The sequence below is a fragment of the Anopheles arabiensis genome, chromosome 3 (genome assembly GCF_016920715.1).
Source record: "Anopheles arabiensis isolate DONGOLA chromosome 3, AaraD3, whole genome shotgun sequence".
Taxonomy (NCBI): domain Eukaryota; kingdom Metazoa; phylum Arthropoda; class Insecta; order Diptera; family Culicidae; genus Anopheles; species Anopheles arabiensis.
Window position 1 is genome coordinate 62,874,568 of NC_053518.1, and position 20,730 is coordinate 62,895,297.

Here is a 20,730-nt window from a genome sequence, read left to right on the forward strand (position 1 = left end):
TAGCCCTTTAACCTGAAATTTGTTTAAAAAATGGAATTTGTTATGTATATTGCATAGTTTTAGGCGTTTTGTTCTTGCAAACTTCTATCCATGGTACGATTTGTGTTACTCACTGTAGAGCAACATTCTCAAGTGGAATGAACATTCGAACGCTCTGCTCCATCTAGTATCCATTGACCCATCGGCCATCATGTCGTTGGGTCTGCTGGCTGGAGGATCTGATTTTCTTCCCACCTACACCATATAACAACATGTACGCCATCAAACCCAAGGGGCTTACCAACGATTTTCTCCCGCGAGATTGGTACCGAACACGAAACCGAGCCGAAGTACCCGCGATTTGGGCGATTCTCTTGCTCTCTCTCTCTCTCTCTCTCTCTCTCTCTATCTCTCTTTTCCTTCCGCGCTCTCTATCACGCTGTGGAAACTGACCGACCGGCACGAAGTGTCAAAAGCAACACACAGAGAAACCGCCGCCGGATGTTGTCTGACTGCCCCGGTCGGTCGTTCGGCTTCACCCCACTCGACCTGAGCCTCCAAATGCTAGTAATGAATGAAAATTCCACCACTTGTTCCTTTCGCTGGCAGTCTTCGGCCACCATCCCACCGTCCCGTGCTATCGCTATCACAACAGCAATAATGCGCGCTTGCGTTCGAAATATGTGAACTCGCCAACGCCTGCTCGGACTGGAGCCGCGCGACCAGGGTCAGGCTGGCTTCGCTGGCGGCCGTTGTTTGTGTGTGTATGGTTTGGTAGTGGATTATTTCTGGCTTGGTGCGTGTATGCGTCCCGTTGGCCAGTAGCCAGCCCACAGTAAACAACATTGGAGCAATGTTTCGACAAACTTTGCGCTGTTTTCGTTCTCTACATCCTTCCCATTCGACGGCCTTCGCTCGTCCACTTCTTAGCCAGCTTTGATTGGCTTTATCCTTATGTCCTTCTTCGTGCGGCACATCGCTGTACAGCGCATCCGGAGGACGTGCGTCATTTGAAGATCCTGTTGCAGCGGCGTCACACCCGGTTTCGCGTTACGTGGTCGGGGGCTTGTAAAGCCACTCGTTTAGGAAGCTCGTTTGCCCGGGCTTTTCTCATTCAGTGTGTGTGTGTGTGTGTGTGTTTGCATTTGCGAAGCAAAAAGTGAAACAGCTGTTATCCTATTCCCTTGCGATTTCACTGCAATGTACTCAACTCGAAGTGGGATTAGCGAATTGAAGTGAAGAGTCATAACCTTTGCAGCAAAAGTGGAAGCTTTGCAGATAAATTATATTAGCAAATTTAAAAAAAAGGATACATTAAAAAAAGCTAGGAAGCATCGTATGGCCCATTCGAAAGTCAATGAAACATGAAACACTCTACAAACAAATATACTTCCATGTTAAACTGTTTTCTCTAAATGATATTTATTGTGAACCGCTCTAATAAGAGATTAAATAAATAATATTAAATTGTTTCATTTACAATGGTCCAAATTCAGTATTAATTATCTATTTTGATTGAGTTAGCCTTTAGATCAATTATAAAAGCAATGGCCATCTCATTATATCAAAAAAATAAAACCGTTAGAATAAAAAATAGCCTTAAAGACCAAACAACTTATCTTAAAGTAAAAATACTCCCAGTTGCATAGGATCTGTACTATAAGATAACTTGTACGGTGCGAAATAAAACATTTGGGCGTCATCCATCAATTAAGTAACGCATGATTTGAAAATTGAAAGTCACAGTTTCCTTAGTTTAATAAACTGTAACGTTGGAAGATACCGCCCCCCCCCCCCCCACAAAAATTACGTTACAGAACGAACTGTTTCTTTGGATTTAGATATCGTATCATCAACAAATTGTTTATTATAGTTCGCATAACATGTGATTCTTTACAATGTTTTACAAATTACCAACAAAATTGGTTCTGTTTGCAGGCATTCCCAGTAAAACCAGAGCAGAGGTAAAACCAGTTTAATTAAGCAATTATTGCTTTCCAGAAGCTTTAACGGCGTTTTTCTATTTATTCAAGTTCTCGCCAAATTTACTAAGTGTTCTTTACTTATACCTTAGTCCAGGAATCTTCAAACTTTTCAGTTCGCGAGTCGCATTGTCGTTAATGAGTAATTTATGAATACTTTCATAATTTAACCTTAACGGTCAGAATAAACATGGAAATATTGCGTGAAACATTTGTTCAATAAAGGGCCAGTTTAAAATGTATTATTTATTTTTAAAAGCTTGTCTATTGGCTCATCTTTATATCCGTTTTGGTTTGCATTCGAAAATGTTTGTAAAATAAATAAACATGAAAAAAATCGATTTGTTTGTCTGTTGATAAAAGTTTTCTCGCATCATGGGTTTGATAGTTCATCCATAAGATTTGGCAGCACGTGTAAACAGCTATATTTGCAAAGATCTGTTCTTAAAGGTCATTTAGATTGTGAGTGAAAGTGAACGTGGTTTTTGCTATATTTCATTAAATGTTAAGAAGAATATCATTTATCGTACACCAAAAGTCAATTCAATGCCCCAAATATTGATCAATTAAATTTCCTTGTGATTCCCCGCTTTGTTAACGGCGAAACATAACGATCAGCGGAGAATCACAAAGAAATGCATTTAAATCGTTAATTTAACATGTTTTATAGTATAAACAGTTTGGGAACTGAATTTCCTTTCTTCACGGCCTTGTTTAAGCACAGCACAGTTTCAGCCTCTTTGAACCGTTCATGCTGAATAAATAAATAATCAAAATAGTTGGGGAATTCAATTTTCTTTTCTTTTAGTGTAACTTACGCCATATTCTGATTAATATTTAATGAAAAAAAGCAGCAAAAAATCACGTTTACGTTGATTCAATCTGTAAACCAGGCTTAAGGCAGTAAATAAATTAAATTTTAATGAAATGGACGCTCGACGCTTTGTTCGAGCGTTTTGGAATATTTGCCATTTTTTAAATAATCACTAATCAGTTATTAAATATGTATTTTTTCCTATCAGTCTTGAAGAAAGTTATATTGAATAGCCGATAATATGAGCTAAATCAAAATTATTTCATTTAAAAAGTTGCGCAAAAAAGAAGAAGACTACGGTATTGTTAGATCAACACTAAATGAAAATGATTGTAACGTTCTCTCTGCTTACTAAATTTATATTATTTTCCTACTTGTATCAACCTTCAAAACAAGTCCATCTGTCGTCGCATTAGTTATACCTTGAACCAACCGAATTAGCGACGATCCTCAGATAAGTTTGATGGAACATGTAAAACGAAAAAGAAACCCGACTAATCCATTTGAAATTGAGAGACAAAAACAATAAATGAATTAAAATCAATGTTGCTGTGTGAGAACGAGCAATGAGCAGATATTCTGAGTGGTATTCAAGAGAGAAGAGTAAATAGCGATCTCATTTAAACCACATTTGCCTTTATCATCTAGGAAAATGAGACATCATTAACAAAATTAAAAACCATAGCCACCAAACAAGGTGCTTGTGGGCCGTCGTTGCCAGTAGAACGTTTTCGTATTACGTATCTTTAAATAGCTTCACACATACAGATACACAACCACATACGCAACATCCTTGGTTAGATATTTTCAAAATTACTTCCTGCACAGGACAGCAACGTCCATGTTCGTTTGCATGCTGGTCACAAAATCAGAAACAGGATAGAATCTAACACGCGGTTTTACAGCTCAACCACAGCCACAAAACAAAGCCCGCCGGATGCAGCAGCGAACTTCGTTTAGATAGCAACCTACAACCATGTCTATCCCGTGTGTGTGGTGCCTACGAAACATGTTGAATTTCGCTCCCACACGAGTCACACATCACAAAGCAACATGCCCTACGTAACCGTACCACCTCCAATCCACCCAAGCACCAGGAAAAAGGTTCATATATCTGATATTACAGGGCGTTCTCGCAAATACCAGCTTGGAATGTGGGCAATAAAACATTCGTTGGACAAGCTGTTTCATCGTGTTGTTTTTCATCGTTTTACATAAAAAATATTTAATAAACAAAGTGCTGGTTTTATCGGAAAAGGGTTGCAATATCTGAATTGAAGTAGCGTCCTAAATAACAACATCAAAAATAAGTAAAATCAAAACTTCCCACACTGCCGGTTCCAGGTATGTGCATTCACACCCGTCGGTGTGTGGGCAATGGGGGCAGGCTGGCGTTCTGTTTCAGACAAAACCACTGCACTTACCTTTCGCATTGAGGCACATGGTAGAGCCTGCCCACTGGGGAGACATAAAGGAGCGCGCGCTTTCACCTTCTGCTGTTCATTTGCACATATGGCTTCATAACCCCAAACTGGGTTGCCATTTGCGAAAGCGCCTGTGTGTGTGTGTTGGTGGTTGGTAAAGCTTCTGTCCATCCGGGAAAGACTTTTCACCTTTACACCACACACTTGACTCTTTGGCTTTGCAAAACTGCAAGGCAGGTGAGTGCAACGGGCAAGCAGTCAGTTTCGATTGGTTGCTCCTCTGTCTTGATTTTAGTGATTATTGGAATATACTTACCTCCTTATGTTTCCTAACCGCAGGCAAAATTTCCGGAACGTTGATAACAGCTCCTGCACAACGTTGCATTCGGCTGTCTGTTGTTGTTTTCTGCGAACGTTTCGGATATTCAAAAGTTTTCGGATGAACTTGAACTGCAGGAGCCGATGAAACGTGTACAATTGCTACAACTGATTTTCATTTAACATTCTCAGAAATATATTACAAACTGTCTCCTTGTCGAGTGGTGATGGTGGTGTGCACGTATACCTTAGTGTGTGTGTGTAGTACCTAAAGCTAACTCTCTCTCTTTCTAAGGCTCACCACAAAATACTGTGGGAGAAGAAAAATCCTACACAGTAGTAAAGAAAAATTGTACGTCAATTCAAAACATTATAAAATAGCTAATAAATAGTTCCCTAACATTACAGCGTTCTTGTTCCACCTCGCGCTAGAGACTGTATGGCTTTGTATGGGATGTGAATTATGCAATGGCCTTTGGTTTTTTTGGGATTCTTTTTAGTCGACAATAGAAAATTGGAACACTGAAGTAAAACGAAACAATAAACTAAACGCTTTCAAGCATTGCTACCTCCTACAGTGTACAAAAGGGCAGTCGCTGATTAATTGTGAACAAACCTTAGAGTACGATAGAAACAATGGAAGATGAAAAAATAGTATGAAAATGAAGTGATAAAGATGAAAATCACTCGCCTCCTGTTAAATGGCAAACGACCGAGCGATCAGAGAGCAAACTGCCCATGTAAGGCACTGTGTGTGTTTTTATCGATTACAGTGGTTTTGTTTTTCGGTGTACAAACTGTTTGTTCTTGAATTTTTTCGTTTTCTTTTTGGTTTAATCTTTGCACACGACCGGGTGTACCAATTTTGCTTGCCAAAATACTGTTAAAGTCTTGTTAATACGGAAGCAAAAAGGCGTATAGCATAGAGCAGTGCTGGGCATAGCAGCAGGACGTACAAGTTCAAAATAATTCAGACGGAGATCAATGCTTTCTACCAACGTTCCATTTTGTACCACGTGTTAAGGCCGGCACGGACTTCTTGCCTGTCGATTTCGTAAAACCTACCACTACTACTAGTACAACTGTGCGATTTTCTTAACATGGTTTAAACAACAAACTCTATCCAACAGGGGTCACACTTTAAGTAATGAATCTAATCTCACGTAACATTCGCACACACATATCCATACACTCTATAAAATCTTATTCGTGCTTTTTGTCGATGCAAGTAAATTTCTACTACTATGGCCAAAAGGATGGATGACCGCTGCTGTCAAAATGTACACACTTTATCATCATCGTCCTTTACCACTACAAACCTATCCGGATAGTATTTTGGGAGAGGTTAATACTTTTTGTACCAATTTTTAATAACAAACGTCGTCGGATCGTCTGATCGTCGACACGTAAGGTTCGTTCTGTTGAAGCTTGTGGGAAATGTGTCTGGCTTGTGCAGTTGTGGTATGGTTGAGGGCAGTAAATCTATCTACTAACATGCGTGACCATTCTCAATCCTTCACTATCGATTGCCATGGATATTCCGATTGTATTGCGCTTGCTGCTGATGCTGCTGCTGGTGCGGATGCTGATGCTCCCGGAGCGTCTCGAGAACGTCGACGGACATGCGCAGCGAGGAGGAGGTTGGCGATCCAGCCGGCACGGCTAGTGTTCTCGCAAAGGCGCCGCCACCGGCCGAGACACTGAACACTTGCGGCGGTATCGGTTCGGCCCGCTCCATCCGCACGATCCCACCAGCGCCGCCACCTCCCGTCCCGTACTCGACAAAGTGTGAGCCGGGCGACCGGGCCCAAACGTTCGTGCTGGCCGACTGCGAGCGCCGCGGGCTGAACGGTTGCGAGAAGATGGCCTTCGCGCAAACCCGCCGCCCGCCGTGCCATTTGCGCACGAGATACTTCATCCGCTCGATCGACACAATGACGGTCACGATCGAGCGGAACGACTTGCGGCGCGGCTGCCCGGAAGAGTCCAGCGATCGGGGACCGCTGGCCAGCGCGAGCACTTCCATCTGACCAGGCGGTAGCTGAGCGTTGAGGAGGGCAAGCGCTTTCGCTTCGTTTTCCTCGTACGTGGCCAGCACGATCTGTAGGTAGCGCTTCTGGTGAACTAGTGCCTTCCGGTGGCTCTCCGAGCGTAGGTACTTCCCGAACAGGTGGTTCGCCCGCTCCTCCAGGTCTTCGCGTTGGTGATAGTGGCCCACGCCACTGCCGTGCACGTTGTAACGTTCCAGCTCCTGGATGCGCTGCTGCAGTGCCCGCCGTTCCTCCATCATGAAGCGGAGCGATTCCGCCTGCTGCTGGTTTTCACGGGCATTTGACTCCAGCATGCGGTTCAGATCCTTCAGCTTGTTCAGGAATTCCTCCGGCACGATCTGTTGCTGCTGCTGGTTTTGTGCGTTAAGCGAGTTTTCGCGCGAAAGCGCTTCCGTTAGGTGCGCTTCCCGCACGCGCCTTCGATCCACCTCCGACCGGAGGCTCTGTACCGTATCGCGCAGCTGGTTACGCTCAAACTCCACGCTCTCCAGCCTTAGCTTCAGCTCCTGATATTCGAGCGAATTCTGCCCGGAGGTACGTTCGCGACGGGCCGACCGAAGCGCTTCCGCTTCCTGCAGCGCACCGATGCGCTTTTCCAAGCTTTCGATCTCCTTGTGCGCCAGCTCGAGCCGTTCCTGCTCGTGGTCCAGCTCCAGCTCGAGCGTTTCCTTCTCCTTCAACACTCGATTCAGCTCCTTCTTCACCTGTTCGCCGTGCTCGGTGCGCTCGGTGATTTCTCGCTCGAAGCGTTCGCGTTCTCGCTCCAGCACCCGCTGCAGATCGGCGGTTCGTTCGCGCTCGCGCGCATTCTGTGCCGTCAGGAACTTAAGCTCACTTTCGTACCGGGCCATCATCTCCGTTTCGAACTCGTTGCTACGGTTCAGGCGTCGCTGCGGCGAACCATCCTGCGGTGAACCCTTGCCACCCTTCATGAGCAGATAGTTGTCGAACGATTTCGTCCGCTGCAGTCCGCCGACCATCCGCGACAGGCGCTCGTTTTTCGTACGCTCCTCTTCCAACAGCCGCTGCAGGGTGGTCTCGTTACCGAGCGCGGCTTCTAGCCGAATGCGCATCGCTTCAATGATTTCCGCATCCTGCTGCTGGATGGCGGCCGAGTTTTGCTTCTCTCCTTCCAGCAGTTCGTGCATCTTTTTGCCTTTGTCCATCTCTAGCTGCAGCTTTTGTCTTAGCTCGTCCAGATCGGAGGGTTTCCGCGATGGGCCCGGCTTTCTTCCCGCCGCTCCGGAGCTGCCCTGCCGATCATCATCCGTGTTCATATCGTCGCTCTCGATCGCCTTCAAAATGCTCGAGTCCAGCTGGGCCGAGTAGTTAAGCTCCCGTTCGAGCTGTTCGGCTATTTCTTCCACCGAGAATGGTTTCGGGCTAGAGGAATTGTCGCTGCGCTGCAGCTGTTGCTTCAGCCGCTCCACCTCCGACTGCAGCTGCGCATTACGCTCCTGCTCCTCGCGCAGTTTACCGTTGAGCGTTACGTTTTTCTCCTGCATCTTTTCCTGAATGTTTGAGAGCGCCTCGTGCAGACTGTTTCCATCGGCACCGATCTGCTGTATGATCATCTCTTTTTCCTTCAGCGTGGAGCGTAAATCTTCCATCTCCTGCTGACATCCGGTTAGATCGATTCTTACACGCTCGAGGGCCAACATCTTCTCCGTCAGCAAAACCTTCGTTTCCTGCAGCTCTTCCTCGAGTTTGGTGCAGTTTTGCTTCAGCGTCTGCACGTACGAGGAGTTCGAGCTGAGCGAGTTGTTGCTGCGAGCGATCTCGTTCTTCAGCCGGTTGATATCCTCCGTCAGGAATCGATTGTCCTCGTTCAGTATCTCGATCTCGTGCAGCCGGTCCTTGTAGTTGCCCTGCATTATTTTCAGCTCCGTCTCTTTCGCATCGAGCGATCGCAGCTGCTCGAGATACTTCTCCTCGTTTTTGCTATAGTTTAGCAGATCCTTTTCCAGCTTCGACATCAGCTCATCCTTGTGGCCGATGGTTTTGTTGAGCGATTCCACTTGCTGGCGAAGGGTATCGACCTCCAGCTTTTGTCGCTGCTGTTCGCCTCGCAGCGCGCTTGCTTCTTTCGTGGCGTCCTCCGCTTCGGTGCGTACCTTCTCGTACCTGGAGTTCACCTCGCCCAGTTCGATCTCTTTCTGCCGGACCTGTTCCAACGCCACCCTCAGCTCTGCTTCCTTCTGCTGCATATCGTGGGCCTGCTGATCGAGCCGACCCAGCTCTTGCTTTACCTTTTCCACCTCATCCCGCAGCTCTTTGCGCTCCTGCATCAGATCTTCGTACAACTTGTTGCGGGCAGCGAGCTCAACCTGCAGATCCTCGATCCGCTCCATTTTCTCCTGCAGCTCACCTTTCAACCCCTCAATCTGTTCGTTCTTTTCCGTCACAACGCGGTCCAAGCTTAGTTTTAGGGACTCCACCTCTCCCTCCGGGTTTGGATTTACTTCATTTGGTGCTTTCCGTTGAGCTGGATGCGCTTCCACCATAGCGTCGTTCAATTCTTCCCCTTCAACAATCTCCTCGATGAAGGCTGGCTCGCGAACTAACGCTCTCGGACCGCTGGCTGTTGCGCTGGCACCGAAAAACATTAACATTTGCGGAGGTGCCGACAGACGCTGGGCTTTAAGATGGGGTGAACCTTCGACATCGGCCAACGAAAAATCTATTTGCCGCGGTACACACTCGGGCGTCGGTGCACTGCTGCGTGTTTGGTCCGGTATGCGCGGGACGACCGAGCAGACGTCGTGGAAAAAGTTCGAACGCAGTGGGATGGAGTTCAGCATCGTCGAATCATGGCTGCCGCCCAGTATGTGTCCTCCCAGTGGCACGGACGACTGTTTGGAATGGTTCGGAAGCAGGGATGTACCGGAGTCCTTTTTTGAGAGGGGAAAATAGGTAAACGGGAGAATGCACAATGATATGCACAAAAAGGGAATTAGTTGCATGTTACATATTGGTAGCATATTATTGACTAGTTATCATTGAACTTTCAAATGATCATAGCGATAGCGGGTTTTGAAATTACAAAGTGTGCATCAACAAGTCTATTTATCTTAAAATGAACGATGGAGATTTCAACAAATAAGAAGTAACATACGAATACTTTTAGAGATCTAGTTCATATTAATGATTAATAAGCACTGTTTGTTCAGAGCTTTACTGTGAGAAATGACTATCTATTAATGATTTTTTTTTGCAATAAGAAGATAACAAAAAATAAATATGAAAAACTTCTTTAAAAAAGATCTTTTTAATAAAATACATATTTAACACATTTTAGACAGTCACTAAAAAAACACAAATTATAATTATATCGCTTCTTAAAAGGGATACATCTTCTTTGAAAAGAAAATTGCATTACAATTCTGATATATATTTATACTGGAATTAAATTCTTCATTAAATGCTTCATTGCTTTTGCTTGAAAGGAAAAGAGTTTTCTAAAATATATATTTTTTAGAATTTACTTTTCTAAATCTGAGCTTCAGTTATTGATTATAGTCTTCTCAATGAAACACCCAAACTATAAAAAATCTTCTGATAATTTTAATCTTATACTTCAGCACTAAAATAATTTTCAAATTTATTGTTTGAAAATTTTAATAATACGTTATAAGAATCTGTTATAAAATGCTGTTTGTCAGCAATAAGATAATTTATTTTAGAAAAAGTAAAAAAAAGTGCTGCAAATAGTTTAACCATTATCACAACAACAACAAAATAGAAAGAAAGGATAACCTACAATAAAGAACATAACAAAACATATTTTTTTAATGCTGGCAGGCTTCCTCACTAACAACTCATTTCATTATGTGCTGCTTTTATCCGTCCTAAGGATTACGTAGCTAAAGGAAGTGCACCGTACGAATGCTGTTGTTCCAAATGAATGGGGGAACTGCGATTAGCAAAAAGCACAACACAACTACTTAACTACGGTCTAATGGAGAAACTATCGAATTTCGCACGAGCTGTAAACAACATTATGTACGGTGTCTATGGCAAATGCTAACGCGCCACCCAGAAATAGAATGGTACAACAACGGCTAGCTGCGTCAATGGTGGCCGTGTGTCCGAAAAGGAATAGTAAGAGAGGAAAGCGTAGCACAATCGCAATAAATATCAACTCGCTCTGAAGCAATCGTAACCTTTATCGCCAGAATACAGAAGTCGGTCAGGAACATCTGCATCGGATGAGGTCCGTAACAGGGAAAAGGAAATACAAACACAGAGATGATGCTCACATTAATACAACCGGCAAAAACATCCCGCTGCGTTTGGTGAATGTTTTTTTTTTTGACGGAGAGTATCGCTCGGAAATCAAAACAACTATGTTAATATAAACAATCTAACATTCGGTAACAAAGACTTTCTGGCACTCACGCCCAGAGCTTGCGTGGTCATGTATGCATCGCACTCCCGTACTCACCATTGGAATGCTGTGTGCCGGAAGTATACCTTCCAGTGTGTGCTGTTCCGGCATCCTTCGCATCACCATGTCCGACTCGTCGCAATCGGTTATCGACACGACATCGCTCAGCGTACGTCCACCGTCGTCGTCTTTGGCCAGGGCAGCAGCAGCTACCAGCTCATCGTGGCGCGGGTTTGCTGCCGCCCCTTTACCCGTCATCTGTGCCAGCCGCTCTTTCAGCTGATCGATCTCTTCATTCTTGTCCGCCAGCATCGTCTCCATCAGATCGGGCAGGGCGGCTTTGTTGATCATCTCGTTCTTGATGCGTTCCTTCAGCACACGGATCTCCTCCTCCTTCGCTTTCAGTTCCGCCTCGAGCCGTTGCTCGTGCTGGCTCCGCTCGGCGCCGTCCTGATTCATGGCCAGTTCCTTCTCCTGCCGTGCAATCGCTTGCTGACTGTTCTCGAGGAACTGTTTCAAGTTGACAATCTGTTTGTCGCGCGTTTGAAGCGTTTCCTTCAGATTGTGCAGCTCGTTTTGTAGATCGTGCACCTTGACGGTAAGCTGTGAGGTTCCTTGGCGGTGCAGCTCTTCGGCACGCAACCGCTGTTCGTCCAGCTTTGTCTGGAGGGAGGAAATTTTCAGCGATTGTTCGGACATTTTTTCTTGCAATACATCGCGTTCGTGTTGAAGCTCCTGTTTAAAAAATAATCCAAAATGAAAAAAATAATAATCAATAACTAAAATAAACATTGAAAATATTGGTATGAAACTATCATACTAGTCAATAACATATGATAGGACAGGCTTCCCTTTCAATACCCATTTTTCCAGAATTCCCCGAGGGCAACAGCGGAAATAAAATCATTTTATTCAGTGGTAAACAGAAATCCGTTCACATGAAATCTGAACATGCAAGTGATATGAATCGTTTGATTATGACATGGAAAAATGCACCACCCGTCCGTGTTCCTCGACACAGGCTTCTCGACTCCAACGTACAATCCCGAATGTGTTCCGGCCTGGATTTAAATTCTACATTGTTGCATCGAACGTTTGCTCCCGGGGGTGGATACAAGCTTGTTACCATCGGCCACTACACATTCTGATCTGCAAATAACGAATGTAAACTGATTCCAAGCTTTCTGACGTTACGTTCGCAGCTAGATGTGACGCAGGTCGTTGCGATTGCCACACTGTGTACTGGAAATTTGGCTAGCTACACGTGCGGCCTAGATGGATAGCGATGGTACGAGATTAAATATTGGTTTGTAGCCGCTTCAAAATTAATACGCGCTACATTGAAGCGAACACGAGCGAGGGTCCGGAAAGCAACCATTTAATTTAAAACTTGTCCTGAACTAATGACAAGGTGCAGCCTTATTTTGCTTATTGCGTTGGTAGAAATATTGGATTAGATTTCGACGTTCATTATAATTAGATTTGAAGTACTTATTACTTTCAAACCGACCTTCACCTTTACCGTGACGTTTACCAAAAAAATCATAAATTATTATTACTTACACCAAAGTTCAATAAAGTAATTAGTTAAAATTATCAGACAAAACCAAAGTCAAGAGCTGCTTATCACATAGCTAGAGTTTTGGAATTTAAGCGCGTAGTTTGTTGCATTACATTACAAGTAACAGAATTCGGTGTTCAATAAAAAATATACGACGATTGTCGAAGTTTTCAAATGAGAAATAAATAAGGAATTGGGATGCATTATTATAACAAAAAAAGAAGCAATTTTACCTTTACATTAAAAAAAACTAAAAAAATAATCATAAAAGCGCTGTTTACTGCTGTCCAGCATGAAGTTTGATATTTTATGGTCTATGTTTTTCATGGTTCACTGAATATATAAAAGGTGCCCCATACACCATAACAATTATGGTGCTCTAGAAAGTATATTTCCAATATGAGAGTCTCTTCCATGCTTTTGATCCTTCATAAACATCAATGATCCAGGCGGCTCAGTAGTCAATTAGCATCCTGACTTTCATCTCACCATTCGCAAACTGATGAATGAAATGATTCTATCTATAGAATCCAATTATATTAGTTGTAAAAATAAGTCAGTACACGTCCGGTAGGATCATGATTCCAGTTTGAAAGAAACTTTGTACACAGATTTAGGAAAATTATGATTTTGTAACAACTACCAGCCTTGTTTTATATAAAAACAATAATATTAAGAATAAAAAAGAAAATTATAATTATAGTAACAATAATAATAATAATAATAATAATAATAATAATAATAATAATAATAATAACAATAACGATAATAATAATAATAATAATAATAATAATAATAATAATAATAATAATAATAATAATAATAATAAAAATAATAAGAATAATAGTTATTATTATTATATTAATAATAAAAATAATAATAATAATAATAATAACCTTGTCATTTTCTTGAACAGCAACAAAGAAGGTTGTGAAGGAGATTACCCCCCGTTGGGTGATCAAGAAAAGAGGCAAGAAGAAAAACAATATTCAAAAACTTTAGACTTTAAACTTTAAAACAGAACTTTAATCATCGATGTACTGTGATTTATATGTGGATGGCAAAAAGCTCAGCTTTCCATAACCTTTCAACCGTGATCACGCTATCAAAAGTCAAACACCCTTAATCTTAATTACTACAAGGCCACTAGAAAAAGGACTGCTTCTTCATCCACCAGACAAACCTTACCCACCGCGCACACACACAGCTGTCCAAATGCATTATCATTTCATTCCGCAATCTTGCGTAAGAAGGATAAACCACCTGACAAAAACAGCTCAGACCGTGGGAGGAGAAGAGAGATAAGAGGGGCCATGATTTTAATCAGTAAAAAGGTGATGCTGCTACGTTTCGGAAGTGTAATAAGAACATCATCTCCCATCTCGTCGTCAATGAGGAGGGGAGAGGGGACGGGTAGAGAGCCTTTTGTGGAATGCTAATTGGATTGACCGAGCGGGAGGTGATTGGAGGACCGTGCTTTTCCCGATGTTATCATTAACTTAACGCGCGCGCCTCCATCACCATGAACCGCCACACAGTGCTTCTTGGCGTGCTGGTTAGCTTTATCAGTGATTTTATCAGTTTATCCTTCCAACGCAAAACGAACCTGAGCGGCGGCACTATTGCCACGGGTGATACTTACTCCGAAAGGCTCCACGGAGCCGATCAGTTTCCTAAAACCGCCAGCTGCACCGTTCAGCGCCGTCGTCAAAATACCGCTGTCACCGCTGCTGCTATTGCCGCTGCTGTTACCAGGACTGACGCTGCCGGTTGGAAACATTTGGCCGCACCACACCGAACACAAAACACCCCACCACCACAAGCGAAATCAGATACTCCAGGCAATACCGGGAGAGGTTGTTGGCTATTTTTAACACGACAACAACAGCAGCACTCCTCTGAACTGCTTATATATTTTTATGGAGCACCTTAACAGCGCGGAGCGGTAAAAAGGGTCTGGGGATCACTTCTTCGGTCCGTTTGGGGCAACGCGATATCGTTCACCACGACGTTTTCTTTACTGCTGTTGTCCAGTTTTCTCACACCAACTGCACCACCATGGTAACACCATTCATTCAGCATTCATTCAGGCTCGCCGTCGTCCTGGTCTGTGGCACAAATGAAACATTAATGATGAGGAGAAGGCGCCGCATCCTGCTGCCGCCCTTACTGACACCGTCGGGCCACCAATCTTTTCTACTTGGACAGATTATTATGCTTCACCGTTTCGCTACCGTTTCTCAGTGCTGGTGCTGGTGTTTTTTTTCGCTTGTCCGTGTCCCTCTATCGCATTATACAGCTCTATTGAACCTATTTTAAATTCCATTGTTCAACCTTCCGCACTGGACCCATTTGCAAACGTTTAGTTTCGCTAAAGCTTTGCGCTATCTTCGCCTTTTGCAAAACGGAACATCACAAACGCATTCACATCTTGACATTTTCCGTTCATTCAATATACGTATGCCAATGCCATTACGTCCATGTCATCTCCCACTGTGCTCACCCATCCCCATGCCACAACCCCCGGAACGGTATCGAAAACAGGAATAAGCAATGTAGGAATGTGATTGGACACGTGATTTGCAATTCACATTTCGAACAGAACCGAACCCATGTCGCTAAGACGGCTTAAATGTGCCACAGGTATCCTACCGACCGGCACTGTTCCTTTGCAAGAAAAAACAGAGGCATGTCACCTACTGTAGGGGTTGGAAAAATTGGCTTTCTTTGCATTATAATTCTGGTGGTGCGTGAGGACGAGTCCAGGGAACAGTTGCTGTCAACTTCAGGCCATTCTGTGATGGGCAATGGAGGTAATGAAAGAAACAAACAAAAACCTGCCAGTACCGAATGATAGACAAATACACTTTTACGGGTGTTGAATAAGTGGTCGGTGAAGTTTTCATGTTGACATCATTGTTATGCTCAATCAACCTTGTAATCGAGAGTTAGCAGTAGATGATCAAGACATTAAATTGTCTGCTTGACAAGATCTTACTAATTTCACCTACTACTGATTATCTGAAACTTTTCTTCGATGCTTTGATGGTAGTGCGCTAATGTTCATGAAAATAAATGAATTTAAATAATATTTTGCATTACAAAATGTGCCATAATCTCACAATCTGTAGAAATCAATCATATCAAAACTGAATTTGCATTAAGGATGTTTTACGGTTTTGACCGGTATATCAAGGACCGCCTTAGAGACCGTCGCGACTGAGTTTATGTGAACAATCTACACAAAATCACTCGCCAAATAAGCCCCAAATTTTCAGTCCAAAGTAACTGTAAACAAATTATCTGTAGCGTGGAAATGACAGCTCAGCTTTAATGTAAAATACAGTTTTGAAACGATTCATTAAATCGTAGTAAAAGCATTATGATTCTTTTCAGGTAGCAAAATATAGACCAAACTAAAGTCAATAAATACAGTCTTTTCTCGAATTACTCGAATAATGCGTTCAGGATAGTCATGGGTTTAGTTGTAAAACATCCGGAGTGGACTTCGATCCTACTCTGATAATTGCAGAACCGACTGTGGAAGGTAGGTCCGCCCAGCATTATCCAGAGACGTACTGAATCGTCTGGAGCCGTTCGGAGTCGTCCAGAGTAGGCCGAAGTCGGAGTCATCCGGAGTGGCGCGGAGTCGGAGTCGTTTTTTTAGCTGTTTGGAGTAGCGCCGGTCTGGTAGTACAGTCGTCAACTCGTACGACTTAACAACATGCCCGTCATGGGTTCAATCCCCAAATAGACCGCGCCGCCATACGTAGGACTGACTATCCTGCTATGGGGGGGAATCAATTAGTCACTGAAAGCCAAGCCCGCAAGTGGGTACAGGCAGGCCTTGACCGACATCGGTTGTTGAGCCAAAGAAGAAGGAGTCGGCCAAAAGGAGACGACCTTCGAAACAAAGGCCTTTATACGAAGTACACGCGCAAAGAAAAAGACAAAAATAAACACAACGAAATGAAATGCCTGATGATAAGCACATTGCACCGGGCGGCTCCAATCGTCTCCTGAACGACTCCGGACGACTCCGGACGACTTCGGACAACTCCGACTCTGGGTGGAACTAGAAGTCCAGTTTTGGTGGAGTGGAAATAGGACTAACAAAAGTTGCAATCGGATCAGAGTTATGGGTGCGTTCCAGCGAGCATATCACTAGTTCCGGAGACATTCGCGTAACTCGAGTGTCTAGTAACTCGAGGAAACACTGTATTTTGAAATAGATGATTGTTTATACACAATTGTCGAAATCTAATATGGCGAAACGGAACTACCTATACCCACTAGTGAAGTGAGCTTGGCTTTCAGCTTGGTGAAGTCACTCCTACGTATGGAGGTACGGTCCATTCGGGGCTTGAACCCATGACGAGCATGTTGTTAAGTCGTACGAGTAGATGACTGTACTACTAGAAACAGGCCTATAGTGGAATCGAAATCGAAGCTGATCGTTTCTAAACGCAATAAAGATAGTTATGGCAAAGATTCTAGTGTGTTTGAGCAACGGTCATCGGATTTTTCATATTCTTATTTGACACAACAACCGTTGATCTGTCATTGCCTCTTCTGTATTTAGTTATCCTATGACTAATTAGTTTACCTAAACATTGTCAAGGAGTTGTACTGTAAATCATGATTAAGTCAAGGATTGAATCCCATTTATTTTAATATGGATCGTATTTTGCTGGATACATCGTAGTTCAATCCTTATTATACAAAAGATAATCATCGTTCATATTGGAATCAATATTATCTTTTGACTATCATTTTACGTCACCGCGATTTTAACAATGTTTCTTCAATAGTTTAAGTTAATATGTTTTTAAAGAACAAATATATAAATTGCAAAAAATACTGAATTTTTTATTAAAATCTTGTAGTTTTGTCCTCAAATTAACCGCTTTACATATGGTTTGTAAACACGTATTCATTAATTATCATGCGTCGAAGAACAAATGAATGAATGCGCAAGAATTTATAGAAACTTTACTGACAACCGCTTCATTTCACACTCAAAAATAAATCATCCGTTTTCCTCAACACCTCATTTAAACAGTTTTATTCAGCATCGAAACCTAACTCACCGGAGAAAAGAGATACAAGTTTTTTTTTTATTCAGGAGTAACGGTCCAAAAAAAGAGATACAAGTTCTTGGAAATGCAAATGCGTCCCCTACGAAAAAATAAAGAAACCTAGCGGACCTACCACTCCATCACTGCAACAACTCCGAGGCATCGTACTGTGCCACCACCCTTCCGAGCTGAGCATGAACCAGAAATTAGAATTTAGGTTAGTTCCAGCAAGGCCTGGAGCGTCTGGGTGCGATCACGCACCCACAATCAACAAACGCACTGTGTGTGCCGGGAGTGTTGTAAACATACACACATGCAGCAGCATAGCGACTGATGCTGCAGACGCTCTCCCCCACGCATTACCGGCACGGAGATCATGCAACCCATGCCGTTTTCAAACTGTGATACCATTCTGGGAAGGTTAGAGAAGGGAAGGAAAAACCCACAGAATAAATAATACACGAATGAGATGATCCGACAAGAATCACACAGGAAATGCTTGATCTTCCCACTCGAGGTTCCTGCAGGGGAGCGGGTATAGTAGCACAAAGAATCCGGATAGCTCAATGTAGCTCAACAAGCCCGACTCGTAACACTAATAAAACGTCCAGTCTTTTAAATCCCAGTACAGCTGCACTTGATGAGAATCTTGCGTCGGATGGGGGATGCACACATTATACACATCAGCACTTTACAAAATGGATTCTCGAATCATACAAACATCCCAACGGAGCAAAAAGGGGACCACACTATGACACGCGCTGGTGCTGTTACTGCTACTGCATGACGCGACAGTCGGAAATAATCGCTCATCATTTGCGTACACGTACATCATTCACCAGACACACAGACCAAATACATTGCACACTATTAATAAACGTTCTACACCACAACAGGCGAAAGGCCACCATCCGAGCATATGAACCACCCCAAACAAGATCGAGACAACTGTTCAGCGCGCTTCTACTCGATGCTACCGTTCCTGCTGCAGACAATTTATCACTAGCGCACTCCCAAAGTGATCAGAGCGAGTTCATATGCCATATGGGAGGAAAGGGGGATTGCTTTCGCATCGAACGCACTACTCGGTTTACACCGATTGATTGATCGTGGAGTATTAAACTACATACAAAAATGTACACCCCGAACACGAAAATACGCGATACACGATACGCGGTTTGCTGTAAAGTCTTCCTGCTGTACCGACAAAATACTGACTGAGCGGACACTCATGGTTAGAGCACAAGACCGGCAAACGTCGGTGTTCCCCTTTGCGCGTCCCAGCCATTTGGGCGTTTAACTTTGGGCGGCTGCGCAATGTAATATGGTTTAGGTTAAATATATGAGAGCACGAGCGAGCAATGAAGAGAGGCACAGAGAGAGAGCGATTCCAAAACGCAACTACACCAGAAAACGGTTCTATGTAGAGTGATCTCAAACAAACCCCCACCGGACGATCACATAGACTTTCTCTTTCACTTCTTTCCAACGATCATAAAGACGTCATGTACAGAAATCGCACACAGTCGACAAATTAAGATCCTCAATCGAGCACACGACGATCGAATGCTGGCAGTGTGAGGGAGAAATAAACTTCATTCAACAATATTAGTGTTGCAATGTAGTGGCGATCTGACGTGATAGAAATTGACAATGGTTTTCCATTCGGAATTTCTGTTGGACGCTAGAGCTACAATCAAAGGTCTTAGTTCTGTCAAAGCTGACCTACTGTTGTCACATGGCATTGAACATGGAAATACAGCACACCAATGCAGGACTTTTCACTGCGCTGGCCTAACATCCCAGACGGGGCTGATCGTTTGGCTGATCACGAACACGTATGACATTGACCGGACTTTGACTTTGCTGGTCGTTCCCATGATTGGGAAACCGTCCGTCACCCAGTGGGACATTGAAGTTCAGCTCGCGACACCATATAGAAACGGTCACTTTGGCTGTCACCGAGCACACACCGAGAGGGACGACTACATTTCCATACCGAAAACACGTTTTGGTTCGAAATGTTTATTTTCACTTGCTTGCAGAGTGTTCGGAGGGCAAAAAAATCGGAGCAGATAGGTTACTTTGCAATGGCTATAAATATCACAGCATCATTCAAGGTCCGGAGGTTTCGTATCAAAACATAGACCCAGTGAGTGGTAGTGAGCCGTTGATCCTTAATATCCAAGTGAGTCGTATCGTTTTCACGCAGAGATTCAAAACACAAGTGGCGAGTAAACAGGAACTAGCTATAAGTGGCGTGAGAATGACTTCATCACTCATCGCACACGTTAGTTTGCATCTTAACTTGTTGTACCCAAACATAAAAAAAAAACTTAAAAATAGGGTTGTAGTTAATATTGACGATGATTGACTCTTTGGCACGCAATGTAGGTAACGTTTTCACCATGGAATAGAATTGCTTTTTCTTCTACAACAGCTTATGATTGGCACGACCGTACCAAGCATAATGAAGCTATAAGTCACTTAAACCAATGTAACAAAGGATAATGGCACACCCATTCCCCGAACCATGTAACAGTGTAAAGAAGGAACGTTTAAATCCGTCACTTACCGCATAACCTCCTCTGATGTTGCTAATTTGCATCTCCAGATCGTTAATACGCTTGATAGCCACGTCTTCAACGCGCGAGTGTCGATGCAGCTTATCGAATATCCGTTGCACTTCATCGACCGGCAGCGGCGTTACTTTCGGTTTATCGCCACCGCTATTCGGCGAACCGCCGTCTTCTTCCGCCGCACCGTCCCCACCAGCCCCACCGGCACTCCTGCGCTGTCGATGCAACGGACTGTCCTGGTTGACGGACACGTCCTCCGAAGGGCTGCTGCATCCCACCGAAGCGCCCGACGTCGAATGAAGCGTCTCCAGATTCTTCGTCTTCCGGTCGAGCGTTTCCTCGATGTCGCGCAGCTGCACGGTAAGTGCCTCCAGCACAATGCTCTGCTCGGCCGACGGTTGGCGCTGCCGCAGCTCCTCCTCCAGCTTGGCAATCTTGGCGTCGTAGCCGCGGCCGGCCAAGTCCGTCCTCACGCTTTCCATCTCCTGGTGGAGTGATTCATTTTGCAGATTCTGCACGTCGATGTACTTCTCGAGCTCCTACAGAAAGCGGAAGGA

At 43.8% G+C, this 20,730-nt stretch overlaps 1 protein-coding gene and 1 long non-coding RNA gene across 7 annotated transcripts in view; one reads left to right on the forward strand and one right to left on the reverse strand.

Annotated features, from left to right (window-relative positions):
- Nucleotides 1–2,247: 2,247 nt before the first annotated feature.
- On the forward strand, nucleotides 2,248–3,319 carry LOC120902596. 2 transcript variants are annotated; one of them, XR_005739438.1, is made up of 2 exons: nucleotides 2,248–2,423; nucleotides 2,984–3,319. It is a non-coding gene; the product is annotated as an uncharacterized LOC120902596 (long non-coding RNA). The 2 variants fall into 2 exon arrangements; XR_005739437.1 differs by having other exon boundaries at nucleotides 2,248–2,375.
- Nucleotides 3,320–4,671: 1,352 nt separating this feature from the next.
- Nucleotides 4,672–20,730, reverse strand: part of LOC120899712 (A-kinase anchor protein 9) — a 38,828-nt gene continuing 22,769 nt past the window's right edge. For 4 of the 5 annotated variants that reach the window (XM_040305848.1, XM_040305846.1, XM_040305847.1 and 1 more), the window contains 4 exons: nucleotides 20,170–20,712; nucleotides 11,013–11,690; nucleotides 10,732–10,767; nucleotides 4,672–9,459 (listed from right to left, as the gene is read on the reverse strand). In XM_040305848.1, the coding sequence (XP_040161782.1) occupies nucleotides 6,037–9,459; nucleotides 10,732–10,767; nucleotides 11,013–11,690; nucleotides 20,170–20,712 (4,680 nt within the window). In that variant the 3' untranslated portion in view covers nucleotides 4,672–6,036. The remainder of the gene's footprint in view (nucleotides 9,460–10,731; nucleotides 10,768–11,012; nucleotides 11,691–20,169; nucleotides 20,713–20,730) is intronic. The other variant, XM_040305845.1, reaches the window with a different exon arrangement.